This window comes from Paroedura picta, chromosome 16, assembly GCF_049243985.1.
Source record: "Paroedura picta isolate Pp20150507F chromosome 16, Ppicta_v3.0, whole genome shotgun sequence".
NCBI classification, from domain to species: Eukaryota; Metazoa; Chordata; class Lepidosauria; order Squamata; family Gekkonidae; genus Paroedura; species Paroedura picta.
The window spans coordinates 23,314,173-23,338,158 of NC_135384.1; the positions used below are offsets into that span (position 1 = coordinate 23,314,173).

The window sequence follows — 23,986 nt, forward strand, 5'->3', positions numbered from 1 at the left end:
AGCGGCCGGAACAGCCCGAGATCTCCAGGCACGGTTGCCACCTCCAGGGCGGGAGGTTTGGGGCTGGAGCCTGGGACCGCAGGGGGGCAGCCTCCACCGCAGCCATTTTCTCAGGGGGAAGGGCTCCCGGGAGCCTGGCCTGGCCAACCCTCCCAGCCCGTCCCGAAGCGGCTGCCGGATCCACCCGCGGCGTCTGCGCGGGCCTCCGCCTGGGTGGGGAAGGGAGCGCGCCGCAGCCCACCCAGCGCCCGCGCGGGGCGGAGCAGCCCTGGTCGGCCGGATCCCCGCTGGGCCGCTGGAGCGCGATGCACAAGGCGGAGGCCCGGCCACGTCAGCACGAGCCCCCGGGGGCCACAGGCGGCGCATCGGGCCCGGCGCCCCCCGCAGCCCTGGAGAGCCCCGCGGGGATGACGCTGGTAGGAGCGGGCGGGCGGGCGGGGAGGACGCAACTTTCTTCCACGCTCCCCTCCAAACTTCTTCCAACTCCGGCAAGAGCGAGCCGAACGTGGCCGGCGCAGGCGCCGCGGAGAAGCTCGGCAGGGACAGCGCCAGGCCGGTTGCCAACCAACCTGGAGGGGGGAATGGAGACCTGCCGGGGCCACTTGGGCCAGGTCCCGTTCTTGACTCGCGCGCCGTGAAACGGGCCCGCTGTTCCCACGCATTCAGCCTCTCTGCCCGGGGGAGGGGTTGCCCCCTCCTCTCCAGGCTGGTGGCAACCCTGCGCACAGGGGCCAAAAGCCCCGGGCGCCTCGGAAAGGGGACTGGTTGGATAAGAGAAGGTAATCTGTCTCTCTATCCCCCCCTCCCTCCGCCCTCCCCTGCAGAGCCTAGTTGGAGCAGGGAGGTACAAGAGAAAGGAAGGTCATTAGAAGAAGATCCCCTGCCAAAGTTAGGGCAAAATGGATGGGGGCTGGAAGATGAAAATATCTTTATTGATCTGTTATTATCAGACATCAGACTGGGATGGTGATCGTGTTAATAATCATTAAAAAGTGCTGGACATCTGGCCCTTCCATTTAAGAAAATTCCTATCTAGCTGGTAGAAAACTGTCGCTTCAGGAACAAAGCCTGCCTAGACCCCTGGATTTACCCCCTCTATGCCCCCTCCACTATGCCCCCTCCAAAGGTCATTAAGATCATCAGGTCAAAACCTGCTTAGGATCTCCAGTCCAAAGGAGGTGAAACTGGCCTCTTCAGCTTTGGCCCCAGCCTGGTGGGATGCTCTCCTGACCTGTTCTGCCAAGCCTACATTCGGGGCCCTAATGGATCTGCAAAAAGTGCTACAAAAGGAGAGGGGACTGGCCACTAAAGATCAGACAACCCCCCCCCCCATAAAAACTGAACAAGTTGTGGGCTGCAGAAGGCGATGGTTTTATGGTGTCTATAGCTGATTTTATAATTTTATTGACACTGGAATCTATGTTGCTACCTGCCCTAAGCATTAGGAAGGGTGGGTGATAAAAATTAAGATGATGATGATGATTATTACTATTACTATTACTATTATTATTATTATTATTATTATTATTATTATTATTTACCTTTGTCCTCAGCCCTCTCGCTTTCTGTAGGGTGGTATTTTTTTTCTTATGTTTTCACCATCTTAGCCCTTGTCTGCAAGCAGAGGTCATGCCGGCCAGCAGGGCTGGCATCAGAATTCTCTGCTCCGGACACACCACTTCTAGCACGGCTCCAACCAAACTCATGGCAAAGAGCCACTGGGATCATGGCTGTGGGCAGCGGTGAGCGTGGGCAGTGGGAGAGAGCCAAGGCTGGCAGGTAGAGGACGCCCAGGTAGGCGGGTGGGGTAAAGGAAAGGAAGGTATGGGTGGGGCCTGGTGGCGGCTAGAAACCTGACACTGGCACCAAAACCAAACACAAAACACATTAACAAAGTCAGAGCCTGTTCTCTGAAGCCCCAGTTTGAGGGGCACCAGGCGTCTGGTGGGCACTGGCTCTGCTCTGCTCGCTCCCAGCCGTCAGCAACAGGCATCCCCTCCAAAGCCTGTGCCACTGCTGGCCAGGTCCAAGGCAGGGGTTGTCCTACCTCGCAGGGTTATAAGGAGGAGACAGGGAGACTGGTTGTATGCTGCTCTGGCATTCCTATGGAAAATGTTCTGACTATTGTGGGTATATCCTCGCTACTTGTTTTACAGTTGCCAACGAAAAGGCCTAAATATATACGTTTAATTTTATTAGCCACCTGCCACTTACTTCCAACAGCTGGATATGTTGGAAGGCTTAAAGGCATTCCCTGGATGGAAAGGAAGTGTTCTTGTGCTTCTGCAGGGGCTCCTGGGAACTGTAGTTCATGGGCATCTGGAGAGACACCCCTGTTCGAAAGCAACAGAAAATGTTGTTACATTGTCCTCTATTTGTCGGGGTTGTTGTTACATTGTCCCCTATTTGTCGTGGGCAAGTGTTGCACCGGTAGTGACTCCATTTAAATTAGGAGCAGCACAAGTACCATGGTGGGCCAGTAAATCCTTCTGCACCAGCATCACATTAAAAACGTTGATGTCCAAAGTGGTGGTCAGTAAGGCCAAGATGACACAAGGGGAGAAGCACATGGGTTTTTGGTAAACATATTTATTTATATCTTTTGCTCCCGGTCTTTCAACCCCATGGGTTCTCAACACAGCCTACATTGCTCTGGTCTCTTCTGTCATTTCTTCACAGCCACCCCGTGTAGTAGCTTAAGCTAGATGTGTCACTGGACAAAGGTCACCCCGCAAGTAAACCACACTGACTCTCACAGGTGGCAATCTGAACAAAGTTTGAGTTCAGTGGTACCTTTAAGACCCATAAAGTTGCATTCTGGGTTTAAGTGTCATTGTGCAAGTCATAACGGCAAATCTATAGTTTGTAATGCAAATCAGATTTCCTAACTGGGTGATATGTTTTAGGAATGGCAATAGGGCAAACCTCCAGGGGAATCTGCCAAATGGATATTCTTCCCCTGCATTCTCCCTCTGTCCTGGTTCCTTCAATTAAGTCTCCAGCAATTGCCACGAGCACAAAAGGGCTTTCCCCCAAATCTTCCCTGGCAGCAGCAGCAGCATCACTTTCTGGCTTGCCTAGTCCTGACACCTGTAAAGAAAATGATCTCTTGTTGTTATCCCCAGGAACCATCCCTCTACACCGTCAAGGCGATTTTCATCTTGGACAGCTTTGGGCAAAGGCTTTTGGCCAAGGTCAGTGCTGCCTGTGGCTTTGTTGGTGGTCCAGTTTGGTTTCTATAAGATGTCGAGAGAGCTGCAACTACCACTTGAAAATTGGGGGATGCCAGATCTCTTTTTAGGGCTGCACGCCACTTGCTGAAAGTGAGACACACAGTGCATCAGAGATAGAGAAATGTGTCGTTTACAAACAATAAGTTTGTAAATGTTTACAAACGTTCCTTCTTTGGAAAAATCAGCACAGCTTATCTGTGGCACCTGGATGACATAATAGACACCTGGGCTCCAGGCTACCAGAGGGGCTGCCTCCTTCCCTGTCTGCTGACCTATTGCCAGAGGTCATCTGGGGAGGTTGAGCTGTCGGAGCCCGCAAGGGTCAACAGGTGCCTGCTTGAGGTAGCCTGTTTCCCAAATCTTGGTAGCCTCTTCCCCGAATTTTTGGAACTCCTTACTCCAAGAGTAGCCCCTGGCCCCTATCAAAAGGCCACTCAGAAAGAGCTTTAAAACTCTTTTAGAATGCCTTTTAAAATTAATTCCTATTCCGGTATTTCAGTCGTGGCTACTTTTGGGAAGTTTTTAAATTTCTCATCTTTATGATCTTACTAGTAGCAAAGTCCTTTCGCCCTCCAACGTTACACCTTTGCTCCTGTAGAGCACGGAGGGCCAACTGGACTGGGCAGCCCCTCTGAGCTATCCTGGCAGCCAGGGGGGTTGGGAACATGGGGGAGGATGCCCAGACAGTCTTCTTACCCTCCTGGTGGCAAGGAGGCTGGGGAGTGCTGCTGTGGTGCAATGTGGCCATCCCCATCTCCCCATCTGACCGCCTGCCATCTTTTCCTCCTCTGCCAGGAAGCAGCATGGAGGACAAGGAGCAGGGGGGCGGGGAAGAGCCTTTGATTGGCCCTCAGTGCCATCACTTTACTAGGGAGATGTTCCCCAGTGAGGGCCAATCAGAGGCTTGGTATGTCGTCGGAAGGATGGTCATCTTTTTATGTGGTATGATGCAAAGTACAAGGGAACATAAGAACTGCCCAACTGGAACTGATCAGAGGAAAGACACCAAAGTGGCAGCCTTCCCTTCTGAAATGTTCCCAGCAACTGGTATTTAGAGATATACAGCCACTGGATAGGGAGGTTCTATTTAACTGGCTTGGCAAATATCCACTGCTAGACCTAACTTCGACAAACATAGTTCTTCAACAGACTGTACTAAATTTCACATCCAGGGGCTTTTTAGCTTGAGCAAAGACGAGAATGGATATTAGCTGTAAAAGAAAAGGATGGTTGCAGCAATAGGGCATTCCTAAATTTATTTGTAAATCATTTGTAGGGGGTGGGGGAGTCAATGCAATGTCAATGCTCAGGTAGATATTCTCCATTCAGAAATTATAAAGTTTTTTTTTTCCAAATAAAAACTGAAATTGTTAGAAAAATGCAGCTCAGTGCAGCTCCAGCTTGAACAAAGTTGCTTCTTGGTTGTGCATTATCTGCCCACTCCTGAGCTGCCTCCTCCTCTAAGACATTCTTGCCGGTCTGTCCACAGTACTACGATGGCACGTTTCCATCTCCAAAAGAACAGAAGCTCTTTGAGAAAAATGTCTTCAACAAAACGCACAAGACTGACAGTGAGTATCCAGCCATTCGGGGTGGAAAGAGACTGGCTGGTCTGAACCCGGCCTTCGGAGCCATGCTGCCCAGCCCTCTGGTCCAAGCTTGTCCTCCTGCTCCTCCTGTTCCTTTTTCCAAACTCAGCCATTCAAAATGGCGGTTCTGAAGAAACAAAGGTCCAGGCGATAAAGGGGAAGGCAGAGAGAGGAGGAGGAGGAAACAGGAACCTGGGCACCAGTGACAAAGGGGCCCAATCTGAGGCCCCTTGGAGGAAGCTGGGGGAGAGAATTAGAGTTGCCAACCTCCTGGCGGCGGCTGGAGCTCTCCTGCACCAAAACCTTCCTGACAAGTTGCCAGCGGCCTATAGGGGCTTGTTGACCTTCAAAAAGGCTACCGTACCCAGAGAGCATAAAGGATCCTCAGAGCTGAATGACAGTCCACTACAGCTTAAAAACCCAATTAAAGGTCAGGGACTGTGGGAGCAAGGGATCTCAGGGGATTACAACTCATCTCCAAGTGACAGAGATCAGTTCTCCCGAAGAAAACAGCCACTTTGGAAGATGGACTCTATGGCGGGGGTAGTCAAACTGCGGCCCTCCAGATGTCAATGGACTACAATTCCCATGAGCCCCTGCCAGCAAATGCTGGCAGGGGCTCATGGGAATTGTAGTCCATGGACATCTGGAGGACCGCATTATGCCCCACTGAAGACCCTCCCCTCCCCAACTTCACACTCAAAATCTCCACATATTTTCCCCTCTGGAGCTGGCAGCCATAGGGAGAACTCAGGCTGAGACTCTACCACCTTCTCAAAGCAGCACAGTTGAGCAAATCTGCCTGCCAAACCCCAGCAGGCAGAACAGGAATAAAACCCTTTTCTTGACACATCCCATCCGACAGGTTTGCCTTTCCAGTCGCTACAGGGATGCAAGACAGCAGCCACGAGTGGGAGGGGCTCAAGCACATCAGTTTCCTCTTTTGTCCCCTACTCTCTCCAAGAGAGAGCTGCAGGGATCTGCCACGCCCAGCGGCTGGAGAGCTGTAGGAGGGTTACCTGGGCAAAGAGGGCTTGGTCAAGCTGTGTGCAGCCTCCCACTGCCTCCGCCTGGAAGTCATTTTTTAACTGGTCCCTCTAGCTGCCTCTCGACTAACAGTTCAGCTTTTATATTTTAGCTCCGTGCCATGAAAAGCTTCCACTGCACTTTTATGTCCCATGGGACAGCACGAATGACACTTGGTAATCATAGTCAGAAACCATTTGCATAGGGTTGCCAACTCTGGGTTGGGAAACCCCTGGAGATTTGGGGGGTGGAGCCTGAGAAGGGCAGAGTCTGGAGAGGGGAGGGGCTTCAGTGGGTTCTAATGTCCAACTTCTGGAGGGGCCATGTCCTCCAGGGGAACTGCTCTCTGCAGCTTTGGGATCGGTTGTAATCCCAGGAGATCTCCCACCTACCAGCTGGAGGCTGGCAACCTTACTCCCACAGTCTCTGGCCTTAGTTAAAGTGGTTCAGCTGTATTGGGCCGAGCCTTTCAGTTCCGGGGGAGCTCTGTGCTCCCTGAGATTGGTAACCCTCTGAAGGTAAACAAGTCCTGACAATCTCTGCCTGCAGCCAGAGAGAAAAGTTTTGGTGTACCCACTTAAAAGGCCAGCTGGGGACAGAGTTAGCATTTTAAAAACGAAAGGGTGTACACATGCAGAAGGAGTGCAGCTGCCCTAATAATGTTCTCCCTTTCTTATTCCCTCCTCAGGTGAAATTGCTTTTTTGGAAGGCCTGACTATTGTCTATAAAAGTAGCATTGACCTCTTTTTGTACGTAGTGGGGAGCTCCCAGGAAAACGAGGTAAGCTTTCCTTTGAGGAACGGGTTTCTCACAAGGAGGGAGAGCCCGAATTGGCAGGGAAGCCTGGATTCTCACTCACCCCCACGTCAGTCTAGTACCCGTTCTCAAGCTTCCTTCCTGTTTTGTCGGATCATTGTTTTCACAGGATTTTTCTTTTAAAAGGGGGGGCTGATTTCCCCCCTTAACGGAGGTTACTTTATACATGAATCTCCAGACTTTTCAAGCCTCCGGGCATCTTTCGAATTTTGACATGGCATGGTGGCCACAATCAACAAAATGGCTGTCCCAGTGAAGATCCTTGAGTTGGGGTAGCAGTTGCTGCCAAAGGAACATGGATAAACATCTGCCCAGCCAGTGGCCAAAAAGACATCTAGATGGGCAAAAACTCCACCTGGCCCGGCTCGCTTTCCAAAAACACTCATGAAGATGTCGCCCTGCTTTATGGAATTTGGATCATGTCCATCAGATTCCATGACCTATCTTGTTTCTATGTTTCCAGATTTAAATCGGGGCCTAATTGGGTAAGGACAGGGCTCTGTTGGTATTTTGTCAAGGGCGTAGTCCGCAGTCAGGCCAAGATATGTGCTCAGCAGAAATGATGCACTGCTTTGTTTGCTTGGGGGGAGGGCTGTGGCTCTGGGTCAGAGCATCTGCTTTGCATGCAGAAGATGCAGAAGGTTCCAGGTTCAATCCCCGGCATCTCCAACTGACAGGAATAAGTCCGTTGGTGTTGTGAAAGACCTCTGCCTGAGACTGTGGGGGCCGCTGTGAGTCACCGTAGACCAGTCTTTAGGACTCTGATATGGTGTGGTGGAACCAGACACAAAATGGCCACCACAGAATGGCTACTGCAGGATGCAGAGCCAGCCACAAAATGGCTTCTGCAGCTCACCTTCGATCACAGAGTGAAGATCCTTTTGTTATGATGGCAGCTGCTGCCAAAGCAATGTTTTAGAAACCCTGCCTCAGGCTTCTTCAGACAGGGTTTCAGGAAACCCTGGAGTTGTTTGAGGGCCCTGGAAGGGTTTCCCAAATGGGTGGAGTTAATTAATTTTTTATATTTTAAAAAAAATATGTTAAACATTTATCGAGCAATATGACCATATATGGCCATGTCGACCTGCCCTCCCCTCCCAAAATGGCCAATGATGGGTCTGGAGGGGGTGGGAAGGGGAGGAGCCCCAGGTGGGCATGTCCACAGCTCTGCTTCCCAACCATGTTCTGCTCAATTGCATCACCTCTGGGGTTTCTCAAAGCCTGAAGAATGTTTCAGGGGGTTTCTCAACAGTGAAAACGTTGAGAAAGGCTGTCCTATTGAGCAATTGAATCTCCAGTGCTCATTCAGCAGCTTTGCCCCATATGACCCCAGCTGCTTTCTAAAGAGACCTGGTCAGCTCCTGGAAAGGGGTCTGCAAGCACCATGGGACCCCTGGCACAGACAGTTGACCCTGATGGACCCAAACTCTGGCTTGGTGTAAGGCAGCCTCAGGAGTTCATGCATGCTGGTCTTCCTTCCTTGACCCTGCTTTCTTTTCCCACAGCTGATGCTGATGTCGGTTCTCAGCTGTCTCTTTGAATCCCTCAGTCACCTGCTACGGTAAGGTTTCCTAATTCCGGAGGAGATCAAAGGCAGTGGGTTAGATCCAAGGGGTTCTCTGTGGCAGAGTGGGGATTCGAACCCGAGTCTCCCAGAATCTAGTCGGACATTCTAACCACTGCTCAACACTGCTGCCCTAAGGATACATCTTGGTTCCAAAAGGGTAGTTAGTCTGTGGCAGCCAAACCAAACAGAAGCAGCCTTGAAGCGCCTTAAAAATAAACAGAATTCATGAATCTCTGACTCACGAAACCTTTTCTGAAATAAATGTGCTTTTACCAGGGGTAGTCAAACTGCAGCCCTCCAGATGTCCATGGACTACAATTCCCAGAAGCCCCTGCCAGCATTCGCTGGCAGGGGGCTCCTGGGAATTGTAGTCCATGGACATCTGGAGGGCTGCAGTTTGACTACCCCTGGCTTTTACGGTGATGTTGGGGGCGTTTGAACGTGATGGTTTGACCCGGCTGCTTTCCTCAAAAATCCTTACAACTGTGACTTTGATCGGGGGGCAGATAATTCTCTCATCAGGAATCTGAGTTCCCTTTTCACAGAACTGTGGTTCCCAGGGTTCTGTGACGAAGAAGGGATTCCTTCAGCCGGTTTAAGCCTGCGGCAGTGTCGATATGTCCTCTGTGTGTCTCCAACATCTTCTGTTTTGCATCTAGAAAAAACGTGGAGAAACGGACCCTGCTGGAGAACATGGATGGGGTGCTCCTCGTGGTGGATGAGATCGTCGACGGAGGGTGAGCCCCAAGCAGACAGAGAGAGAATATTGAACTGAGTGGACAGAGAAAGAAACCATCAATAGAGAATCTGCTTATAACAAACGGTTCAAATCCTGTATGGCAGTATTCTTCCAGAGCTTTTATCCGGGGCAGGCAAATTTGTCTGGTCTCAGAAAACTGCTTAACACATGTGGACACACATGAAGCTGCCTTATTCTGAATCAGGACATTGGTCCCCGAAATTCAGTATTGTCTACTGACTTCGGCAGCTGCTAGCCAGGGTCTTTGGTAAAGGTCTTTCCCATCACCCACCACCGGATCCATTAACTGGGGATGCCTGGGATTGAACCTGCAACCTTCTGCATACCAAGCAGATACTCTACCATTGAGCCACAGCCCCTCCCCAAACACCACCCTCAGCGGGGTGTCTGCTGAGGGTCACTCAAATCTGATTGCTAAAGCAGTCAGCGATATGGAGGGTAAAGCATCACTCAGACGGCTACACCAAATCACATTAAGAAATCCTGTTACACAGTAATCTCACGGTAATGGGTCCGGTTTAAAACATGACCTCAGTGAATGAAAGGCATGTTTTTTCCCCAAAACAAACTGTTATTTCATCTGAACTGGATCGCTTTCCTGCTTTTTGAAATCCTTTGAGACTTGGGCCTAGCTGTAATTCCTCAATTGGGCAAGATAGTTACGAGTCTCAGCATGAACAGCAGGCTATAAATATATTGATGAAATGAATAAATATAATATGAAAGGTTACAGCATCCAGGAGCTTTGCTGCAGAGAGAAGAGCCTTCCACATTTCTGTTTTGAAAGGTCGTCTCGTGCTTCTGCAGTCCAACCAGGGAGCGCTCAGAAGAAAAGGGGCAATAGGGGTTGCCCCGACCAAAATGTTGCTTAAAGAAATGATTAAGGACAGTGGTCTATGCTGCCATGTGGGGTATATTCTAAGTAGGACCCTGTTTATGTAATTTCTGTACCGCTTAGCGTGTGATGTGAATCGTTGCACTGTGCTTTATTTATTTTATTTGATTTATTTGATTTCTATACCGCCCTTCCATATGGCTCAGGGCGGTTTACATACAACATGGGGGATACATGGAACGAATTTATATATAACATAAACAAATACAACAACAACAATAATCTAAATAACACAATTTAAGTGATCTTAAACGATATAATAGGAACGGAACTTAGCTAAGGCCCTTAAAGAGGACTAACTAGTTCAGGCCATGGAGAGGATGTCTGAGTTGGGACCTGTAATCGCCTAATGCACTGATTATAAAACATCCCATAATTCATTATTGTGCTGTCCCAAATCCCTGGGAGAAAGGCGGACTATAAATAACATAAATAAATAAACCAAGATTGGCACTTTAAAAAAATCTAATGCAATAAAAGGCCCAGCTTCTGTGACGTCACGCGCGCTAGCCAGTGGGTGCTCGTCACATTTGAGTGGCCAGTCTAAGCAGCATGAATTTAAAGATATCAGTTATCATTTATCTTAACAGCCACAAAATAATGTGGTTTGACCGCTGGGGGGAAATGTCGTTTCCCTGTAGAAGAATAGCTTCCTTCAGGGGAGGCATCTGGCTTTTGCAAGACAGCTGAATAGCAACTGTATGTATATTGGACAACAAGAAGAAAAATATCCCAAAGCTATTTAAAGTCCTGTCGAGTCTTATACACTGGGTTCTTCATTGCTGGAGATATAGAAGGGTATTCTTTCTCCCTGAGATGTTTAATGTCTCTTTCTCCCTTTTCTTTGAATTGTAGTGTGATTCTCGAATGCGATCCCCAACAAGTTGTGCAGAACATGAATTTCAGGGTGAGCAGTCTCCCTTTCCCTGCATCTCCCTTGCGTCATCCTTCCGCTTGAGCTGGCTGTTTAATCTCTTCCCCGAAACTCTTTCCATCCCAGATGGTCCCGGAGCCGGCAGCTTACGGCTTCGTTCTGTTTGATTACATCACGGGTAACTCGGAACAGAAAGAGATTCTCCCCGAGAAGTTGTACAAATAATGAAACGCTGGTGAGGAGTAAGACAGCTCCCCTTTTTAAGCATGTGCCCGCTGATGTGGTGTGGCATGCTGTGGGCCGGGTGGAAAATGCCCCTGTCCCTTTATCCTTGGCTCCCCCCCCCCTTAGTTCAGCTTGCCTTTTACATAACTTTCTGGCAGCGGTCCCCAACACGGTGCCCACGGGTGCCATGACACCTTGCCGATACCTTTTCTGTAGCCCGGCAGGTGGTTTTAGGAAGTGGCCAGGGCCAGGTTTCTGACTGGCCATTGGAAACTTGATTGGCTGGACAGATTTTTAAAACTGTTGGCAGCAGCTGCCGCCACATGACAAACATTTTCACTGGGTGACTGAAGGGAAGCTGCGGCATCCGTTCTGCGGCCAGCTCCACCTCCTGCCGCAGCTGTTTTGTGGCTGCACCCCCCGCGCTGTGTTCGAAGTCCAGCATGGCCTAAAAGGTTGGGGACCCCTGCTTTAGGGCCCTCTTAGGGGCTTGGTCTGAAGCATGCGTGTGTGAGTGTTGACAGAGAGGCTTACACGTAAAGTCAATTAAGTCAGCGCAGAGACCGAAAAGTCCTGGCTGCTTTGATCCCAAAAGAACCATTTAGGGAGAGGGATTTCAAGCCCCCTCACCCCCCCTCGACAGGACTGCATCCATACATCATTGGATATTGCACCATCCCTACGCTGTAGCAATCATTTTCAACTGGATCAGCTTGTTCGGGCTGGGTAATCCATATACAAATGACCACCATTGTGCCCAGCTAGCGCAATCCCCAATAACGCGCGGAGGCTCCCTACGAATTTATCAGGAACGTCTCCGTCGCTGACAGCTCTCAGTGGTGTCCAAACTGGATGAGGTATTAGAGATCCATATTCCTAATCGATTTGTGACTTTGGAGTTCTGTTTAGGGGACCCGGCGGAGGGAATCAGGTCCCTGGTGTGTCTCACTTTCCATATAACATCACTTTCCTCCCATGCTGGTTTTCTGAGGCAAATCGTACACACACACACACACACACACACACACACCAACTGCTGTTTGGCCAGGTTGTATGAGCATAGTCCTTTTCCGATATTTGAGTTTTGGCTCTCCAACCATGGGCAATAAGAGCCCAGGAAGACCTCTCCTGGATCAGACCAGCAGTCCACAGTGGTCAACCGGTACTCTGGAAGGCCCACAACAGGGCATAGAGTCTGAGGCCTTCTCCTGGAGTTGCCTCCTGGCTCTGGGATTCAAGGGTCTGCTCTAGTCATCACGCCCAGTAAGCCCTGGCAGACCTATCCTCCTTGGGTCATAGAAGCCAGACATAGAGGAGAAGGAAAAAATTACACAAGAAAATGCCCCTCCCTCCAAAAAAAGGAGAGGGAAGGGGAAAAAATTGGACTAGGATCGTGCACGGCGGCATCCTAATCGGTCAATCTAGGCCGACGCAGCTAGCGCCACGCCGTGGGAGGGGGGAAGGGGAGGCCCGGGCGCCAGCGCGTAACTCAGCGCACACATCCAGGTGCCGCCGGAAGGGTTTCCTGGATGGGTAGGAGTTCATTAATTTTTCATATATTTTTTTTTCAATTTGGGCCTGGAGAGGGGGGAAGGGGAAGGTCCCCGGGTGGGCATGTCCAGTTGGGCTCCTTCGGTGACTTGAGCCTCCATTGTAAGGGAGGCATCAAGAGTCCTGCCCCAAGTCCTGGCTGAGTGCGAGATCTTCAATCTATTGCACTCCATCCAGGCTGGGCAAGCGCACTTCCTAATCCGGCCCCTTCCTACCAAACCACAGGACCTCCGTCTTGGAGATGTTCCCCATGGGAGCTCACGCCATCCGGGATCCTCCCAGCAGATGCAGCCGCCATTTTGTTCAAATACGGCAGTGAATGTATCTTCGCCTATTGCTCTGTCCAAAAAGAACATGGGAGTATGGAGGGCACATGTTTGCAAGGACAGTGTTGCTCTGTTCATGCAAAATGGCAAATGAGGAGGATCATGAGTGGCACGTATCCCCATTGTATCCAGCTGGAACAGCAAAATCAAATGTCTGGAAAAGGCTTACAGCAAGACCATCAAGACCTGAACTGGAAAAACAGTGCAGAATAATTTTTTTTAAAACCCTCCTCCTTTTCTGCTCCCTGCTGTGCCACACCCTCCCCTCCCCTCCCAGCCGCTATGTATAGAAAGATCTGAATCCAGAGGCTCTGCTTACCAATCGCCCCAGCTGCTGCCCTGAACGTGTATTGTAATAAACCATTAACGTGGTCTCCGAAATAGCTCCAACGTCTCCGGTTTCAAAAACTGAAACCAAGCACAAAGTAAAGTTTGACGAGCGCTGCGGACATTTCTGGGGTTGTTACGGAGCATCAGAAAACATAGCGTGCGCACCAAATACGTACTCTTAACCAGTTAGGCTCAGGTGGCGCATGGAAGTTGTGGCTGTTGTGGGGAATTGCAATCTGACAGCAGTGGCAGGTCCCTTATGGGAATTTGCTTCCACAGCACCGCAGGGACCTGGTTTGGAGGGGTGGTGGGCATATGGCCTTCCTTCCAACCCAAAACTGCCCTGGGGGGGCATTATTCGTCCCACTGGATAGCCGCGCGTACAAGTATCCAGTGAAATGCATCCAAGAGGAAATCTGGCTGTGAATTTTGTCTCCCTCACTTGTGGTCTGGATTTGCCCACCGGATGGATTCCTCATCCCCAGCCATGTACCCCATAACACAGTTGCTTAAGCCCTCCAGTGATCCGTCCACCATGGCTTCTGGCCTCATTTTGTGATCTGTGGCAGGGGTAGTCAACCTGTGGTCCTCCAGATGTTCATGGACTACAATTCCCATGAGCCCCTGCCAGCATTCGCTGGCAGGGGCTCATGGGAATTGTAGTCCATGAACATCTGGAGGACCACAGGTTGACTACCCCTGATCTGTGGGACTGCTGCTGGTGAGAGGAGATGAGGGTGAATGTTCAGTGCCGAAAAGCAGGTAGACAATTGTAGGCAATGCAGATCACGGCGAAGAATTCTCAAGGCAGTAGCTTGGACTGTTTCCTCCAAAGAAGCCGGGGAGTTGTCTGCATTGCTTCCGTCTCCTTCCTGTTATCCTCACAACAGCTCTGTCTATTCCGTATATGCAGCCAGTGTATATTCTGTACTCTACGGGTCTGTCCTGAAATGTGAAGAGTGTGGGGGAGGGTTTCCCAGCAGGCCGTGGGTGCTTCAGTTTTGAAGGGCTGGGTTGACAAAACAATGAAAACCAGGCCATGTCATGAAGCGCTGTGGAATGTTTCTCCACTAACACTGTGGCAGGATGAAAAAGCCTACTGGGAGCCTACAGGCTGTTTTGTTTTTTTAAACCCGGCTTTTTTATTTAGAATCATAGAATCATAGAGCTGGAAGGGACCTCGTGGGTCATCTAGTCCAACCCCCTGCACTATGCAGGACACTCACAACCCAATCCCTCATCTGGTGACGGGGAACTGACTTCCTCCCATAAGAACCACCGAGGGGCACAGTTGTGTTTATAAATGTGGAGAGAGGGGAGATAGATCATGCAATCATAGAATCATAGAGATGGAAGGGACCTCGTGGGTCATCTAGTCCAACCCCCTGCACTGTGCAGGACACTCACATCCCAATCGCTCATCCACTGTCACCTGCCACCCCCTTGAACCTTCACAGAATCAGAATCAGATTTTTAAACTGTTGGCAACAGCTTTTGCCACGTCACGAACATTTTCACTGTGTGGCTGAAGGGAAGCTGCGGCATCCATTCTGCGGCCGGCTCTACCTCCTGCCGCAGCTGTTTTGTGGCTGTTTTGTGGCTGCACCCCCCACGCTTGTGCAGATGCTGTTCCCGGATGAACTACGCTTTTGCGGTTGCACGCAAGCACTATTTGTGTGGGTTTGCGAATGACTAGAGTTGGTATGACCAATTGGTATCCCTTCCTTCTCCTGAGAGTTCTCTAAACACCAACGTACAACAGGAGCTGTCCTCCTAGCTTATGTCTGTGAAAGATGAGTTTGCTGGGATCTACCAATTAGAATCACAGCCTTGGAGGGGAACTCATGTTTGTTCTGTTTTCTGTTTCCCATATTTGAGTAGGATTCCTGCATTTTAAGGTCAGTCCTTTAGGACTCCTCAGCTTAGCCCCAGTCCCTAAATCTTCCCAACTAGCTAACCTTCATCAGCTCTTCCTACTGCTATCTGCATTTATTTTATTTACCCAATTTATATGCTGCACTTTTTATATGCTCAGGGCGGCTTACGACATCCATACTGAAGATCTCAAGCATCTGTACATTAAAAACAAACCTGCCTCCTAAGACCATTTCCATGGGAACAAGTCCGATGATTGCATAAACTGGGATTTACTTGTGAGCAGACCTGCTTGGGATTATCCTTCTTTCCTTCTGTTTTTAGGTGGATGACAGCCCGTTATCAGAGCACAGTGTCACTCAGGTAAGCCTCCTCGAACCATCTAAAGTTCCCCAAAATGGTGTGTGAGGGGGGGACAGGGCAGGAGCAGAGCTGTTCTGACGTGACACGCTACCTACTGCTTACGGAGTCTGATTGGAGTGAGGGCCCCGCTTTCCTGCCCTCGCTCTGTAGCACTGCAAATATTCATCCCTGTTTTGCTTGAAATGGGGGTACATTTTCTCGGGGGGGGGATTTTCTTTTTTCTTTTCTGTTTTGCAAAATGAATCTATTCCCTGTTATGGCTTTTGCTGCAAAGAAACCCGGGAATCCTGGGGGACTACAGCTCATCTCCAGACTACAGAGATCAGCTCCCCTGGAGGAAATGGATGGAGGGTAACCCCCCCCCCGACACACACACACACATACACACCCCACCAAGGTCTCTGCCCTCCTCAGGCTCCAATCCCAGATCTCCAGGCATTCTCCAACCTGGAAACAGCAAGCCCCTGCTAGCAGGGAGGGGGGGCACGCCTGACATCCTTATCCCCATCACAGAACTACAGTTCCCAGAATTCCCTGGGATAAGAGAGGACTGTTTAACCCCGTTTAAGTCAGTAGCTTCCGGAAAGTGCCGTCAGCAGATTCCACACACCCAGGAGACGGTACTGTGGGTTGCCTAGCAACTGCATCCGGACTTTGCATAGGCCCAGCACAATAGCTGGCCATAATGCTGGAGATGTGTGGGGAGGCCAGAGACAAGGAGACGGCAATGAGAAGAAAGGCTGCCCCCTACAGGGCAAGGACCTGGGTCAGGTTTTCTTCCCACGTGAACCAAAAGATTTTGCTCGTAGAAGGATGCAGACTGATTCACGGGACAAGCAATCCAGGCTGCGTCTTGAAGCACCTGGCGGTCCCAAAGAAACCAGCAAAACTTAAAAATGGTTTAATGTGGCATGAATCGCCAGCGAACCTGAAAGAGTGGTTCGGAAGCTCACGCCTTGAATAAATCTTTGTTGGTCTTCAAGGTGCCACTGGACCCTGATTTTATTCTGAAAGAAAGGAAGTTGTGTTTGCATCCTGCCTGTCTTTCAAGGCGCTCCAAGGGGCTTGCTGGGTTTCCCCTTTCAACAGCCACTCTTCTGAAATGGTCTCCAGCCTCATTCTGAGAGGGGAAGGTGTTCCTGCACACAGGGGGCCTTGGTGGCAGTGGAAGCGTGCCGTCACATTGCAGCTGACTCATGGCGACCCCGTAGGACAGCGTGACCAGCCTGTGGCTCTCCCAATGCCCGTGGACTACAATTCCCATGAGACCCTGCCACCTGGCAGGGGCTCATGGGAATTGTCGTCCATGGGCATCAGGAAAGCCACAGGCTGGTCACCCATGCTAGGGGTTTTCAAGACAAGAGATGTTCAGAGGTATTTTACCATTGCCTGCCTCTGAGCCCATACAAATACCAGCCAGGGCCGACTCTGTTTTGCTAGCCTTGGGCTATCCAGGGCAGGGCAGGGCAGGGCACCTTAGGACTAACCCACCTTTGGTGGAGATCTCAGCTGGCAGCCGATGGCCTAGACTGTAAGATAAGATGCTAAAGGCCGTGGAGCTTCCTCCAGCAAGCGAAAACATTAAGGATCAGGGTTTATTGTGGCGCTGCCTCTTCAAAATACGAGTCAAGCATATGAGGTCAACACTTTTAAGTATTAGCCAGGGTCTTTTTTTTAAAATAAGGATTCTCTCCTTGGAAGGCCTTGCTCAAAGGGATTAAAATAAACATAGGGGGAGAATAATATGGGAAGGGCGTCATGGAGGTGCGTGTGTATTCATTCCACAGGCTGACCCTTTTCAAGGTTTCTTCATCTTGAACCCACATTGCCACCTAGTGGTTGAGAAGGAGAGAGCCAGGCCACTTTTTCCTTTAACTAATGAAGTCTCTTCGCTCCCTTTCCAAAAAACAGAGGCCTTTGATTACGTTCTGGTTTGGGGGACTCAGTTCATGCGAGGATTCGCAGCAGCCCTTTTTTGTAGTAGTGAGTGAAGGCAAGTGAAGAATACAGTGCCTCTGAGACTGTGCGGAGTACCTTTCCCTCATTGCAACAACCACACATTTGTGATTCTACTTAAAAAAAAAAACTTATTCAGGTTGTGTTTTGCCTTGATTCAATGGAAGAAAGAGTCATGAAGTTGTGGGAGGCATGAGGACAAAACACTTGTGAGGGAAGGAAATTCTGATTTTGACCTTTGTCTCCCTCCTTTTTCCTCCTTCATTTCTTCATAGGTTCTGCAGTCGGCCAAAGAGCAAATCAAGTGGTCCTTATTAAAATAAACGTCCATAACCAAAGACTTTGTGTGGGAGAATTGTCATTTACAGCTGTCACTTCAGCCTTTCCTGTGTGGCTCTGAAGGAAGGGGGAGATCTTTTTGTGGAATACAAGATGGCCGCCCCTTGGCATCTGGGAGAACATCAGCCAACTGGTGCCTTGGAAGCTGGCAAAAAGGAAAATCTGGCTTTCTCGGTTCTCAGATAATTGTCTTTGGGACAACGTTCCGGAATGTTTTGGGATCTTTCCCCCAGGTTCACAGCCCGTCTGGACGTCTTTATGGGCAGATCTTTCAGCTTCTCCATGATTCCTTGGAGGACTGGACGAAAGACAGTTCTGTGGGGGTCAACAGCAAGGGGACTAATATGAGCAGTCTGTCACACCCTGGTAACCGCGCTAAGTAACATTTCCAAGATGGAGTTTTTCCACCACGCATTAAACCATTTCTGCCCCTTTTCTCACTATTGGTGACCCCCCAAGTGGCATACATTATTAATTTCTCCATTCCTCTCTGTTAGGCTACGGTTAACATGTATCACTGACCCACAGGGGAGAGGAAGGGAAGGGAAGGGAAGCAAGCCGCTTGGAGACTGCCTTGGGGAGTGAAAAGCAGGGTATAGAATCATAGAATCATAGAGTTGGAAGGGACCTCCTGGATCATCTAGTCCACTATGCAGGACACTCACAACCCTCTTGCTCATCCACTGTCACCTGCCACCCCCTTGAGCAGGGGTAGTCAAACTGCGGCCCTCCAGATGTCCACGGATTACAATTCCCAGGAGCCCCTGCCAGCATTCGCTGGCAGGGGCTCCTGGGAATTGTAGTCCATGGACATCTGGAGTGCCGCAGTTTGACTACCCCTGCCCTTGAGCCTTCACAGAATCAGCCTCTCCATCAGATGGCTGTCTAGCCTCTGCTTAAAAATGTCCAAAGATGGAGAACCCAACTCTTCTACTGACACAGGAGTAGGACCCATCCAGAAGGATGTCCCCCTTTGCCTGTCCTGATCAGCTTCCTCCCTTGTGTGTCTGCCCCATAGGGTGGGATTGGGTGGCATTCTCACCTGCCCCTTGCCCAGAAGCCAGCGGGATGCCATCTGTCTTGGAAGGGTTCCCAAATGGGTCCCAAACTACCGGCCACCTGACACTGCTTCTCCTTAAATAAGATTCTTTCAGGGGGCGCCTGACGCTTGGCTTATGCCCTGCACCATCAGCTGTAAGGTTTGGCCTCACTATTTAGAATATGGTTGGGTAAAGATGGGAATGGGGAATTCCGCATTTGCTCTACATTAGAACCTCACAGCCCAGCAGATGTGCAAACTTCCTTCTGTGTGACCACACGCTCCAGGCATGTAAATACCCCAAAGGGGACTGAGAGGCCCCCGAAAGCTCTTTTGATTCCGAAATCAGAGGGAAGTTAAATAAAGCCATCAAAAGGCACAGAAACTGAGGGGGGGGGGGAGAAGGAATAACAGATGTAAAATTCTGCAATACTGTTTTGCTTTTCCAACAACCGGGGGATAATTTATAACCAGGAACAGGTGCTAGGAGAAAGCCTTCCTGGTAGCCAGACTTCCTAACCCCAGATGTGCACAGCCCGTGATGCGAGGAACATGTCTTGCATATGGTCTCTGCAGCCAAATCTCTTGAGATATATTCATTTCAAGACCAGTGTTTAGATTAACTCTTTTGTGACTGCAGCTGTGAGTAACAATGTGACGCCCTCCATCTATCTGTCCATCCTGTTATCAAGTCACAGTGGGGTTTTCAAGGCAAGAGAAGCCCAGAGGGGGCTTGCCATTGCCTGCCTCCCTGCCCCAGCGGTGGTGTTCCTTGGAAGAGGCCTCCCATCCAAATACTGACCTGGGCTGATCCTGCGTAGCTTCTGAGATCTGGCTTTACCAGACTAACCTGGGCTGTCCAGATCGGGACCGGAAACTATTCGTCCCTTTTCCATGTTACATTTTTTAAAAACGCCGCTTATAAAGAGCCACTCCTCTTTCTCTCCACAGTGGCGCGAACACCTGTTCTAAGTTGTTGCCCTCTGCCTCCTATACAAACATAACACAACAAATATATATTTTTGAGCTAGCCTTCTTTTTTTGCTCCCCCCTGCAGGGGTGAGACAGGCAGCAACTAGAGGCAGGGCTTTTTTCGATGTTGGCACCTTGCGTTTGGAATGCCCTCCCCCTTAAGGCCCACACCACACCTTTTCTACTGTCCTTTAGATCAGGGGTAGTCAACCTGTGGTCCTCCAGATGTTCATGGACTACAATTCCCATGAGCCCCTGCCAGCATGCTGGCAGGGGCTCATGGGAATTGTAGTCCATGAACATCTGGAGGACCACAGGTTGACTACCCCTGCTTTAGATGCCAGGCCAAAACATTTCTTCTTACCCAGGCTTTTAACTAAGGAGTTCCATCTTTTTAAAAAGGTGTCTTATAGTCCACTGCTAGGTTGAAGGCAGTTATTTTAGATTGCTCAAACACCGAGCCACTGAAAATAATACCCCACCCCCCCCACCCCGCAAAAAAAAAAAAACTTGTTTTTTGCTCTTGGCTTTGTACTTAATGGCTTGTTTTGGTTGTTTTGTGTTTAATGGCTTGTTTGGTTTTGTCGTCTTGTTGAGCTGCCTCCAGCAGGTCTCTGCAGAACCGGCGTGCACATTATCAAAATTAAGAAATAAAATAAAACAATTTAAATGCATACAATCAGACTCGAGAGAACGGATGCTAGCGAGGGAACGGGAACAAAATGCACCTCCTCCTTCAGCACCAGGGCCTTTTGAGGAAGATTAGGAATAGAATGGGAACACGGTTGGTACACAGACCAATTTAGAGACCAAGTTGGCGCAAAACGGGAAGAAAAGAGAGGAAAGCTGCAAATGGCGGGGGCTGAATACAGAGAGGGGGCTGTGAAGACAGGAAGGGGGCAAATCAGAAACACGGAAACTCTGCCTGCTCCCATCTTTTCAAAAATTGTGTCCTCACTAATACCTTTCCCCTCGATGCTGGTCGAAATTTCTTCTCCAACGAATGCACTTTTGAAATTCTTCTTTGTCCACTACATAGGGAAGGCTTGTGGTCTCTCTCGCGAAGACACAGCATGTGGCCTTGCCCACCCGCACCCACCCAAATCCTCAAACCCAGCCATGCAATGTATATTATTACAATGTGTATTTGTGATCCTGGGCAGGGAGGTGGCATGCCATAGGCCGGACTCCACAGATCTCAGAAGCTGAGGGAGAGTATGCATTTGCAATCCTGCATCGCCACCTCATGGCTCTTTGTGGTAATGCAGTATCTTATCTCTTCTCTGTATCTATGGCAGCGTGCATGCCCAAGGAAGCTGATAGTTTTGTTAGGTGAAGCCTTGTTCTGCCGCTTCAGACCGACATGACAACCCATCTGAATCTCTCTTATATCTAGATGGAGGAGGAGGAGTTGGTGTTTATATGCTATTTTACAGTCCTGATATTAAGAAGAAGAATTGGTTCTTGTATGCTGCTTTTCTCTACCCGAAGGAGTCTCAAAGTGGCTTCCAGTTGCCTTCCCTTCCTCTCCCCACAACAGACACCCTGTGAGGTGGGTGAGGCTGAGAGAGCCCTGATATTACTGAAGAAGAGTTGGTTCTTATATGCTGCTTTTTCTCTACCCGGAGGAGTCTCAAAGTGGCTTACAGTCGCCTTCCCTTTCCTCTCCCCACAACAGACGGCCTGTGAAGTGAGTGAGGCTGAGAGAGCCCTAATATTCCTTCTCGGTCAGAACAGAAGAAGAAGAAGACGAAGACGAAAGACGAAAGACGAAAGACGAAAGACGAAGACGAAGACGAAGACGAAGACGAAGACGAAGAGTTGGTTCTTAGATGCCAGTTTTTCTCTATCTGAAGGAGCCTCAAAGCAGCTTACATTCGCCTTCCCTTTCCCTTTATTCCTAGAAATAAAAATGTTCAGCACTGGTTTATTATTGGTGTTGCGGTTGAGAGTGGCATCTTCTAATCTGGAGATCTGGGCGTGACTCCTCACTCCTCCACATGCAGCCAGCTGAGTGACCTTGGGCTAATCACAGTTGTGTCGGAGCAGTTCTCACAGAGCAGTTCTGTCAGAGCTCTCTCAGCCTCCCTCAAGATTTCTGTTGTGGGTGGAGGGAGGGAAGCTGCTTTGCGACTCCTTCAGGCAGTAAAGAGCAGGATATGAAAACCAACTCTCCCTCTTCTTCATTTTAATAGTCCTATATAGAACAAAACAAAAAAAACCCAACAAATACCCAGGGTGACTTACGATATTAAAACCTAGGCAAAAGAGTTAGAATAGATAGCAGCCATTAAAAACTTGCTAGCCCAGGGGACAGATTCAGCTGAAGGAAGCCTTCTCCGCCAATGTAGGAAGGCCGCTGGAGAAGGAACTAGCCACCAAGTGTTTGAGAGAAAGGCAGGCAGAGAACTCCAAAAGGCACGTCTGCTGTGTTCAAGTGTTTCTCTGCTGGTTGCCAATAGTTTACTATTGCATTTTTTAGCTCCGTTGTAGCCATGCCTCTTCCTGGGTCTAACTTCTTAAGCAATACTACGTTTTCCTCTTGCTGTTTCTCTTCTGGACTCTAGCCAAAGGCGGGTTAAAATGTCTGTCCCGGCATTGTAAGGAACTTGTGCTTTACAGAGCAATGTGCTCCCCTGCCATTTTACGTCAGGAGATATTTGGGGCAAAAAGACACACAAATGAGCTTTCTAGCTGCTACTAACAGCTCTGAAGATGGACCATTCCGAGAATTAAATATGACCAGGAAGGCTTCCAGGTTAGAGATCCTACTACTTTGCTGAAAGGGTAGTTCCCATCCCATATATGAATCCTGTAAACCAGGGGTAGTCAAACTGCGGCCCTCCAGATGTCCATGGACTACAATTCCCAGGAGCCCCTGCCAGCGTGCTCATGGGAATTGTTGTCCATGGACATCTGGAGGGCCGCAGTTTGACTACCCCTGCTGTAAACGCTATTGAAGGAAGTCATATATATTTACGGAATATATATTCTGCCTTTTTTGCCCAATCAGGGACGCAGGGTAGTCTTTCATATCTCCAGTTCCCAAAACTGCTCGGTTAAGTATGAAAAACATGCCTGGCCAATTAAGTCTTCATTCAAACCATGACCTCTTCCTTTAATCAGAGCTATGTGGAAACTGAGGCTTGTCTATAGTGAGGGGAAAGCACGTACATAAGGGTCACAGGCCCGGAAAGCGTGAAGCCCAACACTGAAAACAGAATCCAGTTTCAGCCCTAGGAAAACTGCCTATTTTATATCAAAACTTCCTGGAGTAACCAAGATATAAGACAGAAAGCCAGCTTGGTGTAGTGGTTTGGAGCACTGACTTCTAATCTGGAGAGCTGTGTTTAATTCCCCTCTCCTTTTTCATTTGCAGCCAGCTGGGTGACCTTGGGCTCACTACAGCCCAGATAAACTCAAAGAGTTGTTGTCAATGGTGTTTCATCAGACTGGAGAGAGGTAAGTAGCGGGGTACCTCAGGGCTCGGTGCTTGGCCCGGTACTTTTTAACATATGTATTAATGATCTAGATGAGGGGGTGGAGGGACTACTCATCAAGTTTGCAGATGACACCAAATTGGGAGGACTGGCAAATACTCCGGAAGATAGAGACAGAGTTCAACGAGATCTGAACACAATGGAAAAATGGGCAAATGAGAACAAAATGCAATTTAATAAAGATAAGTGTAAAGTTCTGCATCTGGGTCAGAAAAATGAAAAGCATGCCTACTGGATGGGGGATACGCTTCTAGGTAGCACTGTGTGTGAACGAGACCTTGGGGTACTTGTGGATTGTAAACTAAACATGAGCAGGCAGTGTGATGCAGCGGTAAAAAAGGCAAATGCCATTTTGGGCTGTATCAACAGAGGCATCACATCAAAATCACAAGATGTCATAGTCCCATTGTATACGGCACTGGTCAGACCACACCTGGAGTACTGTGTGCAGTTCTGGAGGCCTCACTTCAAGAAGGACGTCGATAAAATTGAAAGGGTACAGAGGACAGCGATGAAGATGATCTGGGGCCAAGGGACCAAGCCCTATGAAGATAGGTTGAGGGACTTGGGAATGTTCAGCCTGGAGAAAAGGAGGTTGAGAGGGGACATGATAGCCCTCTTTAAGTATTTGAAAGGTTGTCACTTGGAGGAGGGCAGGATGCTGTTTCTGCTGGCTGCAGAGGAGAGGACACGCAGTAATGGGTTTAAACTTCAAGTACAACGATATAGGCTAGATATCAGGAAAAAAAG

The 23,986-nt window shown here is 49.4% G+C and overlaps 1 protein-coding gene across 4 annotated transcripts; it reads left to right on the forward strand.

Annotated features, from left to right (window-relative positions):
* Window positions 1-140: 140 nt before the first annotated feature.
* Window positions 141-17,724, forward strand: COPZ2 (coat protein complex I subunit zeta 2). Of its 4 annotated transcripts, XM_077315242.1 has the most exons (10): window positions 141-416; window positions 3,126-3,194; window positions 4,723-4,804; window positions 6,537-6,628; window positions 8,170-8,225; window positions 8,891-8,968; window positions 10,742-10,793; window positions 10,887-10,995; window positions 15,392-15,430; window positions 17,662-17,724. In XM_077315242.1, the coding sequence occupies exons 1-8, from the start codon at window positions 306-308 to the stop codon at window positions 10,983-10,985; spliced, it is 639 nt and encodes a 212-aa protein (XP_077171357.1). In that variant the 5' UTR covers window positions 141-305; the 3' UTR covers window positions 10,986-10,995; window positions 15,392-15,430; window positions 17,662-17,724. The 4 variants fall into 4 exon arrangements, with proteins under 4 accessions (XP_077171357.1, XP_077171358.1, XP_077171360.1 ...); XM_077315243.1 differs by lacking the exons at window positions 15,392-15,430; window positions 17,662-17,724 and adding an exon at window positions 15,228-15,350; XM_077315244.1 differs by lacking the exon at window positions 10,887-10,995 and having other exon boundaries at window positions 143-416.
* The last annotated feature ends 6,262 nt before the right edge of the window (window positions 17,725-23,986 follow it).